Source organism: Lithobates pipiens, unplaced genomic scaffold (genome assembly GCF_037356315.1).
Source record: "Lithobates pipiens isolate NorthernLeopardFrog02 unplaced genomic scaffold, aLitPip1_a1.2 Scaffold_27, whole genome shotgun sequence".
NCBI classification, from domain to species: domain Eukaryota; kingdom Metazoa; phylum Chordata; class Amphibia; order Anura; family Ranidae; genus Lithobates; species Lithobates pipiens.
The window spans coordinates 26,668,220-26,691,277 of record NW_027507788.1 but is presented as its reverse complement, the minus strand read 5'-3'; the positions used below and the strand labels follow the sequence as shown (position 1 = coordinate 26,691,277).

Sequence of the window (23,058 nt, the reverse complement as noted above, 5' to 3'; positions counted from 1 at the left end):
ATCTGGTCCACCAGAAATCTCTATGATCACCATCCGTGGCCGGCAGTTCCTGTCTCTGACTCACCGATGGAAGCGGTGAGTCGGTAGAAGAACCGAAGGGCGGCAGGAGGGGGGCATCCCCTCTCGCCACCCGTAAGAATGATCAAGCGGCGGAACCGCTGCTATGATTGTGTAGAGAAACGCCGGCTGAAAAAGCAGATATCTGAATGATGCGCACAAAATCGCACAAAATCAAGGACATCATATGATGTACCTTGGGTGGGAAGTAGTTAATGATAACCAGTAACTTGCATCTCACCACCCCAGTCGTCTCCGCCATCTTCACCAAATCATCCACCTTTTATTCCCGATTCCTCCATTCGGATTAAAGAAATGTTAGTTGCACGATTGGCCCAGATAATAGTCCAAGTAAGCAGCAGCGTCTCCACATCCAGGGAACCCTGCAGAGGGTCACATAGCCTTCACCGCACGGAGCTGCACAAGCTGGGAGCTACGACTATCCACTCGCCAGGGACGTGCTGATGTCACGCTGACGCTGTGTTTCGTTAGCCTAAAGTTTATCTTTGATTTGTAAATCACCAAATTTAAACTTTCATCTTCATCCAATAATAACAATATAACAAACATTATAGAAAATTCCCAGGAGTTCCTAATTTATACCATCATCTATAGATATCCTAAAAGTAATTAATTGTATAATTTTAAGTTTTTTTTTTCATCCAGACTCCCCTTGGACTTTGCTTTTATGGCGGGTGGGACTTAAAGCTAAGGTAGATATAAATAACAGAATTCATGCAGCTCTGTATTCATTAATACACCATTAGATATATTTTGTAAATGCCAACCTGAATTTGACTTGGTATTGGTCTCTTGCAATTCCTGCACAGCAGTGTTCAGGCTGGGAGAGGGAGGGGCAAAACTGGGAGCCAATCAGTTGTGGTGTAGGCAAATATACTGCCAAGAACCATGTTTACAGAGAATGCACAGCAAGCAGATAGATCTCATCAGTCTGCAGGCTAAGGTTGGAGAGAGGACACCACTGTCTTTATTTTATGGTCTATAGCAGCCATTCTCAATCAGGGTTTCATGGAACCCTAGGGTTCCTTGAGCTGTGGTTATTTGACCTCTCATCCGATGGTGCCTTCACAATTTTAAGGCCAATGTCACTTGGCAAACCAAGCAGCATGGCACCAATTATCTTTTTTATGGTTGTAAGAGTGGCTTTCAGACCACCACTGTCAGGGGAATGTTTTCTACTGGCCATCTATGTAAGATGCATTCTTCCCATTGGCCACCAATGTAAGGGACATTCTTTCCATTGGCCACCTACAGTATATAGGGGACATTTTCCCACTGACCACCAATGTAAGGGGCATTCTTCCTACTGACCACCTATGTACGGGATATTCTTCCCACTGGCAACCTATGTAAAGGACATTTCTTCCATTGGCTACAAATGTAAGGGGCATTCTTCCGATTTGCCACGAATGTAAGGTGCATTCTTCCCACTGGCCACCAATGTAAGGGACATTATTCCCACTTGCCACCAATGTAAGGGTCATTCTTCCTACTGGCCACCAATGCAGGGCTGTCTTTTAGGCAGGGCAAATGGGGCAGCTGCCCTGGGCCCTGTCAATGTTGTGGGGCCCGACATCCTAACAATTGCTCCCTTTCACATAGTGCGTAGCTGAAGGGAAAGGGAAAAAGTGATCAGAGGTCTCCTTGCTTGACAGCAAAGCTGGCCAAGTGGAGAGACACACTGACAAGCAGTGGCAGGGGTCAGAGGAGTGAGGGAGGATCGCAATAGAGGAGACAATAACATGCATAAGGCAGCGTAGGGGAGGAAAGCCAGTGTTGTGAAAGCTACAATCTAAAATAGAACATGTGCTTGGCTGAGCTGACGTACACTGGTTGGCATGGATGAGCAGACAGCTGGTATGTTTTGTGATTAGCAATTTGAATTTGCTAGTTTGCCCTGCCAAGTTGAACTTTCACTGCTTTAGCCGCTGAAGTCACTTATGTCTGCCTCACTGCTTGCTATGCTCATTGACAGTACTGTTTTGAATGTAATCCTGGTTGACTTCATTAACCCCATCTTTCTTGCCACTTGTTAAATTCAGCTACAATGCAAGACAATCATTTTTTGTTGGCAAGGGGACTGCTGGAGAGTTTGTAGCATGATATATCTAGAAACCAATCAGTGAGCAGTAATTATGTGCAGCAACTTCTAGCAACCAATCAGTGAGTGGTAATGATGTGCAGTAACCTTTAGCAACCAATGAGTGAGCAGTGATTATGTGCAGTATCTTCCAGGAACCCATCAGTGAGTGGTATTGATGTGCAGTAACCTCTAGCAACCAATCAGTGAGCAGGAGCAGTAAAGATGTGCAGTAACTTCTAGCAACCAATGGGTGAGTAGTAATGATGTGCAGTAGCCTCTAGCAACCAATCAGTAAGCAGTAAGGATGTTCATAACCTCTAGCAACCAATGGATGAGAGCTAATAATGTGTAGTAACCTCTAGAAATGAATGGGTAAGTGGTAGGGATGTGCAGTAAACTCTAGCAACCAATCAGTGAGAGCCATAATGTGTGCTGTAAACTGATTTTGAGTCTAACTCACACTTATTGTAAGCCTCAGACTAAGTGGAGAGCCAAATTGAATTCTGTGGGCAGCGAGAAGGGGGCTTGGTGCTGGGCTGGGGCCAACAAAATGTTTGCCCAGGGTCCAATTAATATTGAATACGGCCCTATGCTTGCCATAACATTGTATCCTCCCAGCGGAGAGAGGGGGGGGTGGGGAAAGCCAGTGATTATTGCTAGCGACTATAGCAAGCAAAATTATTCTGACTCTGATTGTTGCAAAGTGATGTATCCCTTCTGAGATCTCTATGCCTAGCCTGTATAAGATATAATCACTGAGGACAATCCTCATCAGATAGCTTGAACTCACCAAATAACGATTCCATCAACAGAGGTGCTTTTATTCTGAACATCAGGTTACAGCAGATTATAGGATACAAACAGATGAATAGATGGTAGTATTTATGTGGTCAAAAGATGATATTGTCTGTAGCTTACAATGCAGAATACATGTGCCCTGCTACATGTGGCTTGTTAGCTGCATTGATGACACAGAAAGTAAAAACTCAGGAAAAAGGGTGGAGCATTACATACAAAGGAAGTGTGTCATAACATAAGGGAAATAGAACATAAGAAGTGCATTACCACAAAAGGTCACTAGAAGGCATCATGTGAACTAAATAAACATCCATAGAAAATGGTTGGAAAACAATCAATGTCAATTCTATGCCCCGTTGGGGCAGCACAAAAATCCAGCAGGTTGGTTGTACCCAAATTGATCAGTCAATCAACTTGGTACATTTAGCCTGCCCATACACGGTTCAAATCTCAACTGGTTCCTGCTGAATCTGTCTGTGGCCAGCTTAAGGCCTCATACAAACTAGGCATTTAGCAATTAATTTTAGAGCCAATGAAACAAATATTTTTTGGGATTCACTATCCCTTTGGAGCTTTGTGAATTGAGCCTGTTGGGTCATGGTGTGCCGGCTGCATGCTAACTGTGGAGGAAAAAGGGTCCTAAAGGGGTATCCATAGAGATATGAGCTGGCAACTCGATAGCTTGTTAATGAAAAAGTTTAATTTTGCAGTTACAGCAATGGCAGAATCCAACAGATGCTAATGCTTTTCAGGAGAAGCCCCCCTTATAGCATGATGAGCATGCTATGAGGAAGGCTTTGGCCGAAACGTGTTACCATCTGTTAGAGTCTGCCATTACTGTAAGTGCAAAAATAAACTTTTTCATTAAGAAGCTATTGAGTTGTCAGCTCATACCTTTAAGCCCCTTTTTCCTCCACAGTTGATTTACAGTGAACGCCCGATTCAGAGCATTCTGCTCATACACTGATAAACATAGCAGTAGAGCTTGGTGTGCTTAAAGGGGTATGGTTTTATAGCACCTGAGCTTACTTTGCTGTAGGTCAAGGGTGCAGACCCAGGTTCACCGTCACAAGCAGGGGCAAGGCAGCAAATAATGCACATCCTCCCCTCCCGCAACAAAGTCAAAAGGGGAGGGGCTGGGAGTACCCTGCAATATTTGATGTTTTGCGATCTTAAGAAGGGAGTTGTCATGCTATCCCGAAACTGTCAAGAGGAATACTTCTGATATGATTTTTGAACATTTGCATATTTTATATCTTTTATGCTCAATACATTTAGTGTGCAGCAATCCCGATTGAACTGTTGTATGGCCTGTGGGACGGCCTGATTGCACTGCACTGTGAAACTGCTGAAGTTTTGTTCACCCCACCTGATTTGGATGTAATATTTGCATGTAACATTATCAATAACCCCGGACATGGCTGAGAGTAGACACACCCCTTCCCTACCCTCCGGTACCAGGGCAGTCAAAGAACTGTTGCTAAGATGGATTGCCCTGCAGTCACCCAGGCTGGGGATGCCATTGGTAAGGCTGTAAAGAAATCAGGCACACATTCTTTTAACTGGAGACATTTTTTTTCCAGGGACAACCTTCTTAAATAGAGGACTGTCCCTCGAAATCAGGGACATCTGGTCAACCTATTTTAAGTGCTGTTGGTAGGAGTCACAGCTTACAGCAATAGGTAGATTGGCCTTCACGTCCTATGCCAGTGACACCAAGATAAGAAATGAGAAGGTGTGGGTGTCACCTGGTAAGGAAAACTCACAGAGCAATAGGTGTTCTAATTCTTCCCAACCTTGCTCAATAAATGCACTTTTGCTTCCGTCTTTTGTTTTTTAGCCCATCTGAGTGATTTTCCTTCACTTCCTGTCCATTTGACAATCTGTAACTTGAACAGGAAGTGAGGCTAATGCCTTGTACACACGGTCGGACATTCTGACCACAAAATCCGTCAGATTTTTTCAGACGGATTTTGTCTGAAACTGGTGTTGCATACACACGGGCGGACAAAGTTGTTGGAAAATCCAATCGTTCGGAATGTGGTGACGTTCGTTGCATACGATGGGACTACGTAGAGGCTCGTAGCCAATAGCTTTGGTCTCGTAATTTGATCTGAGCATGCGTGGCACTTTGTCCATCGGAAATTCTCTACAAACGATCGCAAAAAGTCCTATTGGATTTTTTTGTCGGAAAATTTTAGATCCTGCTCTCAAATTTTTTCCGTCGGAATTTCCGACAGAGCCCACACATGATCGGACCCACACATTTCTGACAGAGCTCACACAAGTCTGATAGAGCCCACACATGATCGGATCAGAGCCCACACAAGTCCGATAGAGCCCACACATGATCGGATTTTCCAACAATGTAATCCGATTAGACCTTTCCCGTCGGAATTTCCGACCGTGTGTACAGGGCATAATTCTTTCTAATAGGGACACAAGCAGCAACAAAAGATGCCTTCCCCAGTCTTTAAAAACTAGGAAAAAGTTTTGCCAAGAGTTGGACTTGGAGTCGGCATTCATATTTCTATCTAATTTGAAGAAAAACAACTTTTATACATCACCTACGGTAAATGAGGCACCATCTTTATTTGGATATTTGCTATATCTGTTACAATTAAGCAAGAAACACACTAACAAAACCTAATGACTATGGCAATATAAGAAATATGTAAAAGTAAATGTAGATACTCTGACAAAAAAAAAAAGGCTAAATGGTTAGTCCACCAAAATTCGAATACATTTTCAGTAAATACTGGGGATTTTATTGACCTTGCTAAAGTTCTCAGATCCATCTCCCAACCAGGAGACTTAGTCCTCCATCTGCAATCTCCTTAAAGAGGAAGTAAACCCCTTCAAACCACTTTGACCTACAGGTAAGCCTAGATTAAGGCTTACCTGTAGGTCCAAGCAATATCTCCTAAACCTATATGGTTTAGGAGATATTTGCCCGAAAATGGGCACCGCTGTCTACGGCGCATGCGCCGTAGACAGCGGCGCGCAGGCGCACTAAATGCGGCAAGTCCAAGAATGGATTTGCCTAATTTGTCGACTCCCGTGCGCATGCGCGGGAGTGACGTCATCGCGGCTTCGCCGAATGGCAGCGTCAGAGCTGCGAGACGCGACTCCCGTGCGCATGCGCGGGAGTGACGTCATCGCGGCTTCGCCGCTGTCATTGGTCGGAGCTGCGAGACGCCACCAGCAAGATGGACGCGGCGGACTACAGGGATCAGCGGCGACTTCGCTGGCTCCTGTGTCAGGTAAGTGACACATAATGAGCTACTATGCGATGCATAGAAGTCCATTATGCTTTACCTTTGCAGGGAAAAAAAGAGGAAGTAAACCCATCAGGGTTTACTTCCTCTTTAAGACCTCTTTCACACTGGGGCGTTTTTCAGGCGTTTTTCAGGCGCTTTAGCGTTAAAAAAAATTGCCTGTAAAGCGCTTGAAAGAAGCCTCATCTGCAGTCCCAATGTGAAAGCCCAAGTGCTTTAAGAGCCCTTTCACAATGTCAGCGCCCGAAAAACGCTCGTAAAGTGCCGCTTAAACTAGCAGCGCTTTACCAGAGTTTTTCGAGTGTTATTGGGGCGCTTTTAACCCCTGCTAGTGGCCAAATAAAGGGTTAAAAGCGCCCACAAAACGCTGCTGCCAATAGCATTTTTCAGGCGTTTTTCGGGCGTTTTACATGCGCTTCCCATTGATTTCAATGGGAAGGGGCGCTTTAGGAGCTTTGTATTCACCGCTCCAAAAGCGCTGCAAAGAAGCTGCTTGCAGGACTTTTTTTGACGCTCTGCCAGCGCAGTGCCTCAGTGTGAAAGCACTCGGGCTTTTACATTGGGATTGCAGTTGCAGCTTCTTTCAGGTGCTTTTTTTAACGCTAAAGTGCCTGAAAAATGCCCCAGTGTGAAAGGGATCTCGGTGTGAAAGCACTCGGGTTTTTACATTGGGATTGCAGTTGCGGCTTCTTTCAGGTGCTTTTTTTAACGCTAAAGCACATGAAAAACGCCCCAGTGTTAAAGGGGTCTAAAGTGTAAGGAGACTAAGTAAACCCTCCTATCGTTTTCAGACAAGGAAGCTGCCATCTTTGCCTTTGTTTATTCTACAACTGCCATGATGCTGAACATGTGATCAGTTATGACACCAGCCATTGGATAATTTGACAGTTTGGTTGAGAGCACAAACAATGGGAGTGTTACATTTCCGGCACGTGCCAAAAATTAAACCGTTTTTTGAAACTGGTAAATGGATGGGTTTACTTGCGCTTTAAAGCAGTTGTATAGTCTTTTTTTTTTACATTTACCTACAGCTAAGCCTATAATAAGGCTTACCTGCAGGTGAAAAAAAAATATCTCCTAAACCTGTATGGTTTAGGAGATATTCCCCTCGCTCAGCCTCAGCCTCGTTCTAAGGTAAGTATTTCATAATGAGCTAGTATGCGGTGCATACTAGCTCATTATGCCTTTTCCCTTACAGGTCTGAAAAAAAAAATTTTCAGTGGGTTTACTCCCACTTTAAGGATGTCCTGTCACCAGACCATTAAATTTAACACCAATCCTCTAATAAGATTATATGCTGGGACCCTTCCCTCAGAGCCCGGGGCCTATCCCACTGATCCTGGGGCCCTTTACTCCTGTCCTGATGCCCTTTATTATAGTCCCACAGTAGGACCCTTTCACTGGTTCTGCAATGAGCCCTTTTCTTGCCTTTTTGAGCCCCCCCCCCCTCCCACAGTGGTGGAACACCAGGGCCTGGGCACAAGTGCAACTTTTGTGACCGTGGTAGTTCCACCGCTTATGTTACTGGTTTGTTTGTTTGTTTTTTCTTTATTTTTACGATTTTATTTTACTTTTATTGAAAATACAATTGTAAAAAAATAAATAAAATATTTTTTTTTAATTATTTTTTACAATTTATTTTTAGAAGCCCCTTTGGTGGGCTTTGGTGAAATATCAGGAGTCTAAACAGACCTCTGATGTTTCACCTTTGAGACAGAAACAGGAGGACACAGCCTTCAATCTCCATCAGTGCAGCCTTAGCTGCACAGAATGAATGGACAGGAAGAATTCTGTACACAACTTCCCGTTCATTCACAAACTTATGCATAGTAAACTTCAGTTAGGAATGAACACAGCGGGTGATTGGTTTTGATCGCTCACTGTGTCCAGTCAGAAAAAGGAAGGGGCCGCTAAATGACATATTTACCAGCCTTTCTCTGTTCTCTATATTGACATGTCCCCCCGCAACAACCAGTGGGAGAGGGGAGGAGGGAAGCCAGCAGCGCTGCAGGGGGAGGAGGGAACAAGGGGAGCACACAGGGGTCCAGGCAGTATAGAGGAAAGAGTAACCTGGATAGGAGGGGTGGCGGGGGTCGCATATAGAGGAACCAATGCCCTCTATATTGGTTCCTCTATATGCCGCTCAATCGCCAGGTGTAGAACAGAGGAGCTGAATGGCCCCCCTGGAGCATGGGGCCAGTTCACAATGGTGATCCCTGTAGTTATGCCTCTGTATCTAATGTATATTATGCCGTATATATATACCTGTAAAATCCCCCCATGGTGTAGACATCCAATAGCCCTGAGACTGCTGCTGGGTGTCGCCATCCTCGATGTAATGTCAGCAGCTCCAGCAGACTCAGAGCTGTCACTCAAGTGATACTCTATAATATTCACCTTTGCTCTTCCCCCAGCAATTACTTAAAAGTTTATGTATTAAAGCGGTTCTTCACCCTAAAGGGGATCTTATCCCTCCCCCCCCCCTCCGGTGCCACAATCGGCACCTTTCGGGAGGGGGGTGCAGTTACCTGGATAATCCAGGTAACTGCACCCACTTCCGGCCAGACCGCCGCAGACCCCCACAGACGCTCCGCCCCCCCCCGTTGTGTTCTGGGAAACACACAGTTCCCAGAGACACAGCGGGGGACCATAAGAGATGCGCAGCGCGACTCGCGCATGCGCAGTAGGGAACCGGGCAGTGAAGCCGTCATGCTTCACTTCCCGATTCCCTGACAGAGGATGGCGGCGGTGGCAGCAGCGAGACGAGCGATCGCTCGTCATCTGCCGCCGACATCGCTGGAACCTGGGACAGGTAATGCCGCGTACACACGGTCGAACTGTTTGGCGTACTTAGTCCGTTGAAACACATTTCAGCGGACAATCCGCTCGTGTGTGGGCTTCAGCTGACTTTTTCAGCATGCAGTCCGGAGTACTAAGAATTTAGGTTTTTCCAAAAATCTGTCCGTCGTACTTTGGTTTCAGCGGACAATACGGTCGTCAGTATGCTAGTCCGACGGACTAAGAATGGCGCATGCCCAGAAAGGATTTACAGGGCTTTGCTGTGTCTTGGACTTCCTATTTCTAGTCCCGTCGTACGTGCTGTACGTCATTGCGCAAGCTTTCGTCGGACTGTTTGTGTATCCGTGTGTGGTCAAGTCCGTTCAGTGGAAAGTACGCCGGATTGTCCGTCGGATTGTATGACGGACTAAGTACGTCAAACAGTTCGACCGTGTGTACGCGGCATAAGTGTGATTTTATTTTATTAAAAGTCAGCAGCTGCAATATTAGTAGCTGCTGGCTTTTAATATTTTTTTTTAGGTGCAGCTCCTCTTTAAGGTAAAGGGGGGGGTGAAGGAGCTGGGCCTGCACAGGCAGTAATTAGGCACTCTTAGAAGAGGAGGGGGTTATGACGTGCAAGGCAGGGGCTTTGCTATGGAATTAGGCACTTTCTGTCCATTCCCTAGCAAAGGCACATTGCAAGTCAATACAAAAATCATTAATGGAAAGGAAATAAAATAAGTGAGCTTTTTAAGATACTTAATTTTTCTGTGATTTTACCTGCAAATTTTAAAATTGGGGACAGGGTCTCTTTAAAATTATGGCAATTTCAGAAAGCGGAGTGATACTCCTGCGCAGGTTGGTGCAGCTGAGTCCTCAACTTCACCAGCAGACTTCCCATCTGATTAAATGAAACTTTAAAGAAGACAAATACAGAGGTTCCATTATTGACCTCGGAATGCTAGTTGTCTGGCTGTCTCAGGCTTCTAACTATTCTTGGGAATGCAAATGTCGCACCCTCCTAGTTTAGGCTGTTAGGTCAATTTAGTTTAGCTCCCCTGTATACAGTGGAGCAGGGCTTGATTGCTTAGGGCTGCTCAATGTTTCACAGGCTGCTATTCTGCTACTCTCCCACAGGCATGTACTGGCCATCGGGACTACAGGGAGTTTCCCGGTGGGCCGATGGCTCAGTGAGCCGGTTTCAGTGACAGCCTGCCAAGTAATGGCTGCACAGCTCACCCTCAACTTTACGCAGTGATGTGTGAAGGATGAGAAAATATACAGAAGGGAATACGTGAAATAATAAGAGGTTAGTGAGGACTCCTTATGTTATGCGTATAGTTTATATACTGTTTTTGTGCTTGTTTGCAAAATTAAAGTGGGCCGGTCTGGATGAAGTCCAGGGCCAAATTCTTGTCCCAGTCCAGCCCTGCTCCCCCATCTTCTAGCATGTTCTGGAAGCATAGTTGGAGGGAGAGCAGGACAGGCAACCAATCCCTAGGGAGGTGTGCCCAGAAGATGAAGGGAGAACCCATAAATAGTCTGAGGCCTGGCAGCAGGATGCAGCGTTCCTGAGTCCAGTCCTCCAAGAGGAGACCCCTGGGGCAGAGAAAACTAGAGGAGCCCTTGTGAAGACTTTGAGGTCCCAGCTAGGCTTAGCTGGGGGGCCCTATTGAAGAACCTTTGTCCAGGGACTAAGCTGAGCCAGAAGGAAGTTAGTGGGAATAATGCCAACCAATAGCTTCTGATCTACATGCTTGTTATAGGTCACTGAGCCATTGGCGCAGCATATCCTATCTTTTCCGAAGAATTGAGCAATGGCAACCTTCATATTCTCTCACTAGAAAGTTTGTTGGGTACATTGACCCCTAAAGAGATGAAGTTGATGATATTTATAAAAAAAAAAAGCCTTATTGATACTGCAATGTTAATTGAAAATAATAGATGCTTTAACCAGTTGCCGACCGCCGCACGACGATGTACGTCGATAGCATGGCACGGGCAGGCATATTGGCGTACATGTACGTCCCTTGCCTCCCGCGGGTCGGGGGCCCGATCGGGCCCCCGCCCGGTGCCTGCGGCGGTCGGTATTCGTGCGGGAGCGATCCCGGACGAGGGGACGGCCATTCGTTCATGGCCACCCCCTCGCGATCGCTCCCGACGAATAGGAATCCCCCGTGACATCACTTCCTCTCCTGTAATGTAAACACAGGAGAGGAAGTGATGTATTCTCTCCTCCGTGTCGGTATTTTTCGTTCCGACACGGAGGAGAGCGGATCGGTGAGTTGCACCAACACTCTACACACACAGTAGAACATGCCAGGCACACTCACACCCCCCCTTTACCCCCCGATCACCCCCCCAATTACCCCTGCCCCCCAGTCACAGTGACACCAATGTCATTTTTTTTTTTTTTTTTTTTTTTTTTGCATTGGTGTCATTTGTGACTGTAATAACTGTTAGGGCAGTTAGAGTTAGCCCCCTTTAGTTCTAATGTACCCCCCTAACCCCCCCAATAAAGGTTTAACCCCGTGATCACCCCCCGTCGCCAGTGTCACTAAGGCTGGGTTCACATTGCAGCGGTTTATGAGAACGAATGTGATTCGCACCGCACTGCAGTGCAAATCACATCCGATCTCTGTACGATTCGAGTTCAGCCATTCGCCGCACCCGCCGCACCCGCCACACCCGCCGCACCCACCGCAAATTCGCACGGGACCCTTTTTTTGGCCCGCAGCAGAATCGGATCGCATGGGTGTTCACACCATGCGATCCGAGTTTGCAGATCGCACTGCGATATGCGAACTGATCTGGGGGTGTCAGTAACATTTCACTGACACTCCCAGCAGTTCGCATAGGGCAGTGTGAACTGCCGCCGGGAGGCATGCGATGCGGGAACCCGCCGCGGATTTGCGGCGTTTCCGCATCGCTCCAGTGTGAACCCAGCCTAATAAGCGATCATTTTTCTGATCGCCGTATTAGTGTCACAGGTGACGCTAGTTAGGCAGGTAGGTATTTAGGTTCGCCGCAGCTTTTTATAGCGCCAGGGACCCCCATATACTACCGCATAAAGCCCCCTGATTGCCCCCTAGTTAACCCTTTCACCAGTGATCACCATATAACTGTTACAGGTGACGCTGGTTGGTTAGTTATTTTTTATAGTTTCAGGGCACCCGCCATTTATTACCTAATAAAGGTTTAACCCCCTGATCACCCGGCGGGTGTCATTTGTGACTAATAACTGTTAGGGCAGTTAGGGTTAGCCCCCTTTAGTTCTAAGGTACCCCCCTAACCCCCCCAATAAAGGTTTAACCCCGTGATCACCCCCCGTCGCCAGTGTCACTAAGGCTGGGTTCACATTGCAGCGGTTTATGAGAACGGATGTGATTCGCACCGCACTGCAGTGCAAATCACATCCGATCTCTGTGCGATTCGAGTTCAGCCATTCGCCGCACCCGCCGCACCCGCCACACCCGCCGCACCCGCCGCAAATTCGCACGGGACCCTTTTTTTGGCCCGCAGCAGAATCGGATCGCATGGGTGTTCACACCATGCGATCCGAGTTTGCAGATCGCACTGCGATATGCGAACTGATCTGGGGGTGTCAGTAACATTTCACTGACACTCCCAGCAGTTCGCATAGGGCAGTGTGAACTGCCGCCGGGAGGCATGCGATGCGGGAACCCGCCGCGCATTCGTGGCGTTCCCGCATCGCTCCAGTGTGAACCCAGCCTAATAAGCGATCGTTTTTCTGATCGCTGTATTAGTGTCACAGGTGACGCTAGTTAGGCAGGTAGGTATTTAGGTTCGCCGCAGCTTTTTATAGCGCCAGGGACCCCCATATACTACCGCATAAAGCCCCCTGATTGCCCCCTAGTTAACCCTTTCACCAGTGATCACCATATAACTGTTACAGGTGACGCTGGTTGGTTAGTTATTTTTTTATAGTTTCAGGGCACCCGCCATTTATTACCTAGTCTCACTAGTGTACCCCTAAATTTAGGGGTGTCTACTTTCCAAAATGGGGTCATTTGGGGGGGGTTTGTGCCATCTTGGCATTTTATGGCCTTCAAAACTGTAACGCCCTTAGAAAGCCTGAAGGCGGTGCTTGGTTTTCGGGGCCCCGTACGCGGCTAGGCTCCCAAAAAGTCCCACATATGTGGTATCCCCGTACTCAGGAGAAGCAGCAGAATTTATTTTGGGGTGTCATTTCACATATGCCCATGGCATGCGTGAGCAATATATCATTTAGTGACAACTTTGTGAAAAAAAAAAAAAAAAAAAAAAAGTTTGTAATTTTCCCGCAACTTGTGGCAAAATATAAAATATTCCATGGACTCAACATGCCTCTCAGCAAATAGCTTGGGGTGTCTACTTTCTAAAATGGGGTCATTTGTGGGGGTTTTGTGCCATCTTGGCATTTTATGGCCTTCAAAACTGTAATAGGTAGTGAGAAGTGAACTCAAAAATTTACGCCCTTAGAAAGCCTGAAGGCGGTGCTTGGTTTTCGGGGCCCCGTACGCGGCTAGGCTCCCAAAAAGTCCCACATATGTGGTATCCCCGTACTCAGGAGAAGCAGCAGAATTTATTTTGGGGTGTCATTTCACATATGCCCATGGCATGTGTGAGCAATATATCATTTAGTGACAACTTTGTGAAAAAAAAAAAAAAAAAAAAAAAGTTTGTAATTTTCCCGCAACTTGTGGCAAAATATAAAATATTCCATGAACTCAACATGCCTCTCAGCAAATAGCTTGGGGTGTCTACTTTCTAAAATGGGGTCATTTGTGGGGGTTTTGTGCCATCTTGGCATTTTATGGCCTTCAAAACTGTAATAGGTAGTGAGAAGTGAACTCAAAAATGTACGCCCTTAGAAAGCCTGAAGGCGGTGCTTGGTTTTCGGGGCCCCGTACGCGGCTAGGCTCCCAAAAAGTCCCACATATGTGGTATCCCCGTACTCAGGAGAAGCAGCAGAATTTATTTTGGGGTGTTATTTCACATACGCCCATAGCATGTGTGAGCAATATATCATTTAGTGACAACTTTGTGTAAAAAAAAAAAAAAAATTTTTTTTTTTGTCATTATTCAATCGCTTGAGGCAAAAAAATAAAATATTCAATGGGCTCAACATGCCTCTTATCAATTTCCTTAGGGGGTCTACTTTCCAAAATGGGGTCATTTGGGGGGGTTTTGTACTGCCCTGCCATTTTAGCACCTCAAGAAATGAGATAGGCAGTCGTAAACTAAAAGCTGCGTAAATTGCAGAAAACGTACCTTAGTTTGTAGATGTGACAACTTTTGCGCAAACCAATAAATATACAATTATTGACTTTTTTTTTACCAAAGACATGTAGCTGAATACATTTTGGCCTAAATGTATGACTAAAATTGAGTTTATTGGATTTTTCTAATAACAAAAAGTAGAAAATATCATTTTTTTTCAAAATTTGCGGTCTTTTTACGTTTATATCGCAAAAAATAAAAATCGCAGAGGCAATCAAATACCATCAAAAGAAAGCTCTATTTGTGGGAAGAAAAGGACGCAAATTTTGTTTGGGTACAACATTGCATGACCGCGCAATTACCAGTTAAAGCAGCGCAGTGCCAAAGTGTAAAAAGACCTCTGGTCATTTACCAGCAAAATGGTCCGGTCTGAAAGTGGTTAAGTTGTTTTTGCTGTTTAGGTGGTTCTGCGTGCTCCTTGGATTTGCAACAGCTGTACAGCAGTCAAGGAGGTGTAATCATTACTGTCAGCATTGTCGGATGGAGTGTAATAAGCTTCCCAAAGGTGCGTGTACCCTTCGGCTTGTTGATATTTCTACAAGACAGGAGATACATTTGAAAAACTTTACCTCCAGGCAGAGATAAATATGTGTTCATTAAAAATAATCATTAACTGCATGTAAGGACCTGAAGGTGCCTTGATATCAGCCTCTTGCAATTGCTGTACAGCAGAACTCAGACTGGGAATGAGAGGGTAATGACTGGAATCCAGTCATTGGTGCTTCATGCTAATGTACTAAAAAGGAACATGGTGATAGGAGAGACCTGTGAGGTGACCTTATCACTCTGCTGCTCCTCCGTTACTGTCCAGTGACCAAGCTGGGCATGGGGAGCAAAGCAGTGTAATTTTCAGGACTGGATTAATAGACATACAAAATCTATTTAGCAGTTTGCCGTGACTTTAGCTTCACCTTTTCATAGACTGAATTGGTCTCTAAAAGCATAGTATATTTATCTATGATTCTCTCTTCCTTTGTCTTAAACATCTAAGCTCCTGGGCTACATTTACATTATGCAGTAGTGGAAATACCAGGGTCGCAAAGGTCGCACTTGCAGCCGGGCCCTGGCATTCTGCCACCATGAGGGGGCCCAAGTCAGCAGGAAGGAGGCCAGTGCAGAACACGTGAAAGGGTCTCGCGGGGGGACCGTAAGGCTCAGGTCACACTGCTGCGACCCCAAAATCATGCAACTTGCTTGTAATTTCCTTGCAAATTATGTGATTTACCATTGCAGCCTATGGCACTAGGTACTAACATTGCACCAAAATCACAAAAAAGTAGTACACCCATTAAAGTGAATGTGTTTTGACTTGTCATGTGACTTTATGGGGAAATTTACTAAAATTGGTACACACTGAATCTGGTACAGCTGTGCATGGAAACCAATCAGCATCTCGCTTTTATTGTCAAAGCTTAATTGAATGCACTGAAGTTAGCAGCTGATTGCTTACTATGCACAGCTGCACCAGATTCTGTGCGCCCCAGTTTTAGTAAATCTCCCCCTGTGTGTTGCAAGCTGCATTATAAGTCGCAGCAGTGTGAACCAGGGCGTATAAAGGGCCCCACAATCAATGGGAAGGGTCCTGGGCACAGAGGGAAGGGACCAAGGACCGATGGAAAGGGCCCTGGGGGTTTCTTGCAGCGGGGCCCTGAAGGTTCTAGTTACGCCTCTGACATTATGGAGCCTATTCATTCAGCAACACCTTTGTCATTACTTAAAGTGGAATTCCTGCTTACACCTGTAGCACCCTGGGGTTTAGTAAGGGAGCTCCTCACAAATTTATTTGCCAAGAGTAGTTATCTTGGTCGATTGATAGAGATCTATTGATTTCTCCCTAAGTTTGGACTTGTTGCACTTTTCTCTTTTACCACTAGGTGGCTGGGTGCTTGGTGGTACTAGATATTAGAAGGGCAACCCAAGGTCACGTTATGGGAATATGGGGTTCTCAGCCAATGGGCAGGGTTTTTCTTGAATCCCTTGGCCTGCTGGGAGAACCTATATATTTGGGTGGAGTCAGGTGATCAATGTTCTGTGCTACCTGGATGGCTGTCTGGGTGGAAGTGTGTCTTACACCCCCGGTTGCTGGGCCAGAGATTGGGCCTATCCTGGAGACATCTGGCTGCTAGGTTGTGTGAGGGCCTATCCAGAAGTAAGAGAGCAGCGCAGGGTTAGGACTGTGGCTTGCAGTCCAACCAAAAGTGACAGTTCTGCCGGCCGGGGGAACCTGTCAGTGGTCTGAGGTAGAAGGGAAGCTGTCACCACAAAGGGACCAACCACCTCTACCAGGGACCACAGTAAGTAACTGCAGCAAGTACCCGAACCACATTCTCGCTAAAAGGGACACAGTAGAGAATTGGGAAACTTCAGGCGGTGATCAAGTCAGGGACCCAACCCACGGAGGTGACGCTTACAGAGCAGCTTTGTGAGTCAAGTCAGGGACCTCGCCGGTCAGCAGGGGTGAAGCTTGAGAAGTATCTGGAGTACCAAGCTAGGGACCCAGCAGGGAAGCGTGGGTGACGCTTGAGGGGATACCACCGCCAACCTTGGAGGAGCTCAAGGGATTCGGAGTCAGTGAATCAGAGGGTCTAATGAGAGACCGGGAGCTCAGTGTTGAAGAACTACAAGAGGCAATTGTAGTGAAGCTGAAAGGACTGTTACGTTTGAGCATTCCTGCGAGGGCAGATGTGGCTCCTTGCTGGGGGGGACTTTCCCTGCATGGCTGTCCTCCTATTAAAGTCTCGGAGTCTGCCATGTGAATTAGAAACTATCTAAGGGTGTCCTGATCCTAACTCTCTTTCCCCCCGAAAATACAAAAAGAACTGTTAAAAGAAATAAAACCTTTTTTACATCCAAGAAGTGTCTGACGCCCAATAACTTTGTCCACCTTAAACCCGCTATGCCTCACAACCCACCACATACTATTTTTGGCTTGGAAAGTTCTCATTAGACTGGACAAGGCCAGAGACCTTGCTACACACCCAACTAGCCTTAAAACTGTCCCCAACACCTATGCTAACTTGTGTAAGAAAGATGTATATACTTACCTATTTCCAAGCCATTCTGGTTTTGACATGTGATCTCCCTTGTGTCAGCCACTGTCGGCTGCAGGGGTGAGGAGCATATACCACATATAAAAGATAAAATAACAAAACCACCTCTTGCTGCATCTTTAATCCAGATATTTTCCACACAGTAAACGTTGTCCTTGGTTTGATGGCCAGAATCATTCAGCAAACTTACTCTGAGCCCAGGTTGCCCTGACACCCCCCCCCCCCCCCCTTACACCCCCCTTCAGCCTGCTACTGCACATTGAAATGAGAAGCAGCATAGTGATAAACTAGCCTGCCACTCTGTTCTCTCCTTCTATCAGCATGTTTCTTGTTAGTACATGAACTGACTGGCTCCTTGTGCTGCTTCTTCCTTTCATACCCCAGCTCTGCTGTACAGGGTCCACAAGAGGCTAATGCTAGGCCACATTCAAGTACTTACATTGCTTGTATATAAAAATAAATGTTACGACGCATTAATGATTACAGGTCTGCATTTTTTGAGCCTTATACTGTATATCTGCCTGGAGTTTTTATTTTAAAATATTACAAACATTTTTTTAATATAAAATATTTGAAAATGGCCATGTTAAAGCTTATATGGGATTTTAGCAGTTGGATGCACATCTACTTAAAACAGGTCAATTGTTTTCAGACACTATAAATATGCAGAGCACATGGTGACTTTTCATTGACTTTTTCTAATCTAGCTAACAAGCATTTTTAACTGAAGAGATGTTGGTGCACTTTAAAAATTGGCATATGCGGTCAATGTCCATACCTTGTACAGCAGGAAGGTCCCGGGTATGATGGCACAAAACAGCAACAGTATGCCCTCGGCTGTGATCACTCTGTTCTTCGTAGCTTCAGCGACATTAAAAAAGAGGTAGACTGGAAGGTCTGCAATGTAGAGGATATCCGCTTGAAGACCATATCACCCTCAAATAATATTTACATTTTTGGAGGACATTGTTCAAGTAGAATAAACCACTTGGTTCTTGAGGTTTTTCGAGACACCGATGATGTATAAGATAAATCTCAACATTTTCTTTTTAAATGATCAAAACAGTTTAGAAGTTTAAAGCTGAAGTTTGGGTATGGATATTTTTCACAGTTACATTGTTCCAGAGTGGACCAATATAGGTAAGTATCTGCCATACCTGGTTGATCCCTGTGGAACCAGGAAACCACTGTAGTAGGCACTGATATTGCAGTGATCAGTGTTAGTTTCTGGGTCCCATGCCGAGCGGTTGCCCTGTTGCTTAGTGAACATAGAAGGCTGCTGATTTGGCAATGGCACCATTCAGAGAAAACTTTGCATCCACTTATTGAATGAGAAGCGTTTTCTGATTGGGCAAAGTGGTGATCGTGACATCACGGCCCCACCTTATCCAATCAGAGAACCCTTTGCATTCACTGAGAAAATGCAAAGTGTTCTCTAAATGGCACCTATGCCAAGCAAGCGTCCCAGAAGCAAGCAAAAATCACTGCAAAAATCACTGCAGTAGTGGTGCCTACTACGGGGATTTCCAGCTTCCAGGGGGATTAGCCAGGTATGGTGCATGCATACTTACATTGGTCTAAGTCGGACCAATGTGACTATACAAAAATGTACATACATAAACTTGTTTAACCAATATACATCAAAGAAAACCTGAAAAAAATTAGGCATGGCCCTTAGTAGGCGTTGGGGAAAGTTTTGAGAAACACACAATGGGCCATTCCAGGGCATTGCTGTGAGAGAGAGTTAAATGGGATAGTCAAATAATAATTACCTATGTGATAAAGTGTAAACACTGCACCCCTATTTATCCCTCGGCTATCTCTTTAGATTTGATAAATAACTCACTGCGCTTGGTTTAATTATGCAAATAAGCTGCAGCACTAAAAGTTCATGATGCCAAAACTTATAATGTACATATACATTCTCCCTGACTAAGTCATCTGTGACGATGACGAAACATGTAGGGAGAGGGGGGCACAAGAGTAACATCATCACACAAGTGGAGTTGATTGATGGCCTGATGGCCAGTACTGTTAGCTCATAGGACCACCAAGTTATGATCTATGTCCTGATGCCTGTCGGCTGTTTATTTGCTGTGAGTGTGCACACTGCACTTAACTTTTTTCTAATTAGGCTAATTTTGTATTTTACACTATGGGATTGCTTTTTCTGCTAAATCCTGGGAAAACTGAGGGTCCCACATAATGAGAAGAAACTTCTGCACTGTGTAGGATCATCTTCTCAGGGGATTTGAATCCTTAATTTTCCAAGGATCTCGATAGAAGCCCCATGACATCACTCTTGTAAAGGAACCTGACCTCACCCTTTGCTAGGCTATATTAGCAGAAGCCTATATTCTATTTACTCTCCCAATGTGTGTTTTCCTTTCTGGGTGTGTTTAATTATGTTTTTTTTGGGGGGTGGAGGGGGTGGCAAGGGTCTCAATCAGCCTTTCTCAACTTTTTTTATCCTAGAAGAACCCTTGAAATAATTTCCAGGTCTTGGGGAAACCCTGATTAATTTCATTCAGGGGGAAAAATGAGGTCAAAGGGAAAAAATGCCCTTACATTTGTGGCCAGTGGATATAATGCCATCCTTAGGGCTCATTTACATTTGCTTGTACTTTAATGCACATTAAAGCACCTACCGCTTCAACTTTGTTTTTAAGGGGCCCAGTAGAACCCCAGCTCAGAAGTACCCTCACTCAACAGATCCCCAGCTCATTAGTACCCCTGTTCAGCAGATCTCCAGATCATTGGTACCCTTGTTCAGCAGATTCCCCCCTCAGTAGTACCGACAGCTCTGCTAATGCCCCACTCAGAAGTAACCCCCAGTTCTGCTGATCCCGCACTCAGTAATTCCTAGCTCCGTTGATCCCCCACTCAGTAATCCCCAGCTCCGCTGATCCCCCACTCAGTAACCACCAGATCTGCTGATCCTCCTCTCTCTATGGTCCCCACTCCACCTCCTGCTTAATTGCTCACACTCTGCGCACCATGTGTGACATTGCTAGTTTCTCCTGCTCCAGTCCTCCAGGTCTGCTGATCCTCTGCTGCTCAGTCTTCTCACTCCGGTCTATGCTCATCTTCCCATGTTGTGCACCACGTATGCTGGCTGCTAGTTGCTCCTCTCCAGTCCAGACCCCACTCACCTTCCGGCTGCTCCTCGCTGAAGACCAAATGTGACGTCTGCACCAGACTCCCCAAAACATTTTGAAGCAAGTGTAAACGAGCCCTTACAGTTTTGATCAGAATACCATCCTTACAGACTCTTGCAGCTGGCTCTACCAAGTGGCATTGGCACCAGAACTATGCAGGTGTAGTAGTATAGGTGCCTAACTATTTACATCCTAGCACCTCCTAGTATAGGTGCTAGGATGTAAATAGTTAGATCAGTGTAATTTGCTCTTCTGCCTAACGGTGGGGCTAGAGGTAAATCTATCTTCAGCAGGTCTGCTTAAAGGAGAAGTCCAGCCTAAGCTTGTTTGGCTGGGCATCTCCTATGAGTCACAGGAGTGCAAGTCGTTTTGCACTCCTGTGACCTGTTTTCATCAGAGAGCAGTCTGAAGTCTTCTTTCTGCTGACGTCACTGGAATCAGTCCAGGCACCATGTCATCACGACAATAAAGTCTGGATCTGCCAGGTGCCTGGACTGATGCCTGTCTCAGCCTCTCAGCGAGCCACTGAGAGGCTAAGACAGCCGCTCCCCACCCCTCCACAGCTCAGCGCTCCTGTGAACGTGGAGGAGCAGATAGGAGAGCTGATTAACAGACAGCAGCTCTCCACTGTTCAGTTTGTTTGGACTCCTCCTAACTTCTAGAAACTAATAGAGTTTTCTGGAGCATGGGTGGAAGTTAGACAAATGGGTAGTACGAGTTTGTAGCAGTCCCAGCCAATTACAGGGGACGTGCTCCTGGGCATGCTGGGATTGGCCTATATATTCAGAGAACATGTGAGCTCTGGGTCTCTCCCAGATGGTGGAGTGCACCAGTCGGGGGGTGAGGCAGGCTTGCCACCTCTGGCACTTGCTGTCATGCGGCCTCAGGTGGTCAACCTGAGGGCCTGAAGCTAAAGGAAAGGAGTGACCCTGGTTCTTCTGAAGAGCTGACTGAGGGGGAGCTGTGCCTGAGAGGATCTGTATGCAAATCCAGTGAGTACAGACCAATGATCTAGGGCATGGGTCTCAAACTGGTGGCCCTCCAGCTGTTGTGAAACTACAAATCCCATCATGCTTCTGCCTGTGGGAGTCAGGCTTGTAACTGTCAGTCTTGCAATGCTTCATGGGACTTGTAGTTTTGCAACAGCTGGAGGGCCACCAGTTTGAGACCCCTGATCTAGGGGCTTGTTCTTTTTGGCTACCCCTTTGTGCTAGTACAGTCAGCCAAGGGTCCAACCAAAATATATCAGTAGCTAGTGATCTGAAGAGCTTGTCCAACTGTTATTACTGTAACTTTGCTCAGTGCCACTACTTTTGGGCTGTCAGTCTGCAGTAACTGGCTTGTCCCTGAAGAGTTCTGTCTACCTGTCCTGCTCTACAAGAGACTATTGATTTCTGCACGGCCACACTGGAGAAGTCTGCTATCTGCTCCCAGCAAGGGACTTTACCTGCTACTCAATTCTAGAACAGCTTGAGTACTCGAGTTGTGTTAATTTTTTTTTCCGGATTATCTTACTACAAATCTCTACCTCTGCCTGTTTAGCCGCCCCATATCAAAATTTTTGAAAAAAATCTTATGCAGTTTGTTAGATCTTCGTTAGATCAGGTTAGATCAACCGTTGTTTGCATTAGATCTCACACAGAAGAAGCAATATTAACAGTTATTTGCTAGGGGGGGCTAACCCATCATCAGCCCCCAATAACCAAACAGTTAGAAATTTTGGAAACTATTTGTTAGATCCGGTAAGATCAAGGGGTTTTAACATTAGATCTCACGTAATTAGAGACTTATTAAGTGATTAATGAGGGGGGCCCCTTATCAAATTTTCTGGCCAAAAATCATTCAGGCTAATAGATATTCATTAGATCCAGTAAGATCAAGTGGTTTTAACATTAGATCTCACATAATTTTCGAGATATTCCACATAAAAATAGAGATATTAGGTCCCACATGCAATTTTCTGGCCACAAATCATCTAGCCTAATAGATATTCATTAGATCCAGTAAAATCAAGTGGTTTTAACGTTAGATCTCACATAATTTCAGAGATATTCCATATATAGTAGGACCTCTGCCGAGTTTTTTGAAAAAATCTTATGCAGTTTGTTAAATCTTTGTTAGATCAGGTTAGATCAACCATTGTTTGCATTAGATCTCACACAGAAGAAGCAATATTAACAGTTATTTGCTGGGGGGGGGGGGGGGGGGGCTAACCCGTCATCAGCCCCCCTTATCAAAGAATTGACCAACCAATTAGCTATTTTGGAAGATATTTGTTAGATCAAGTGGAATTAATGTTATATCTCACATAATTTTGGAGATATTCCACATAATAATATAGATATTAGGTGGTACATAAGGACGGGTTGGTCCCCCACATGCAATTTTCTGACCAAAATTCAGGCTAATAGATATTCGTTAGATCTGGTAAGATCAAGTGGTTTTAACTTTAGATCTCACAGAATTTCAGAGATATTCCACATGGAAATAGAGATATTAGGTGGTACAGAAGGTACATCCATCTTCAACCGTCTCTGGATGTCTCTGGAACT

General features: G+C 45.5%; 1 protein-coding gene across 1 annotated transcript in view; it reads right to left on the bottom strand.

The window, feature by feature from the left end:
* CD79A (CD79a molecule) overlaps positions 1-23,058 on the bottom strand; it is a 44,564-nt gene that overhangs the window by 8,462 nt on the left and 13,044 nt on the right. The window contains exon 3 of the mRNA XM_077456665.1: positions 18,127-18,245. Coding sequence (XP_077312791.1) covers positions 18,127-18,245 — 119 coding nt within the window. The remainder of the gene's footprint in view (positions 1-18,126; positions 18,246-23,058) is intronic.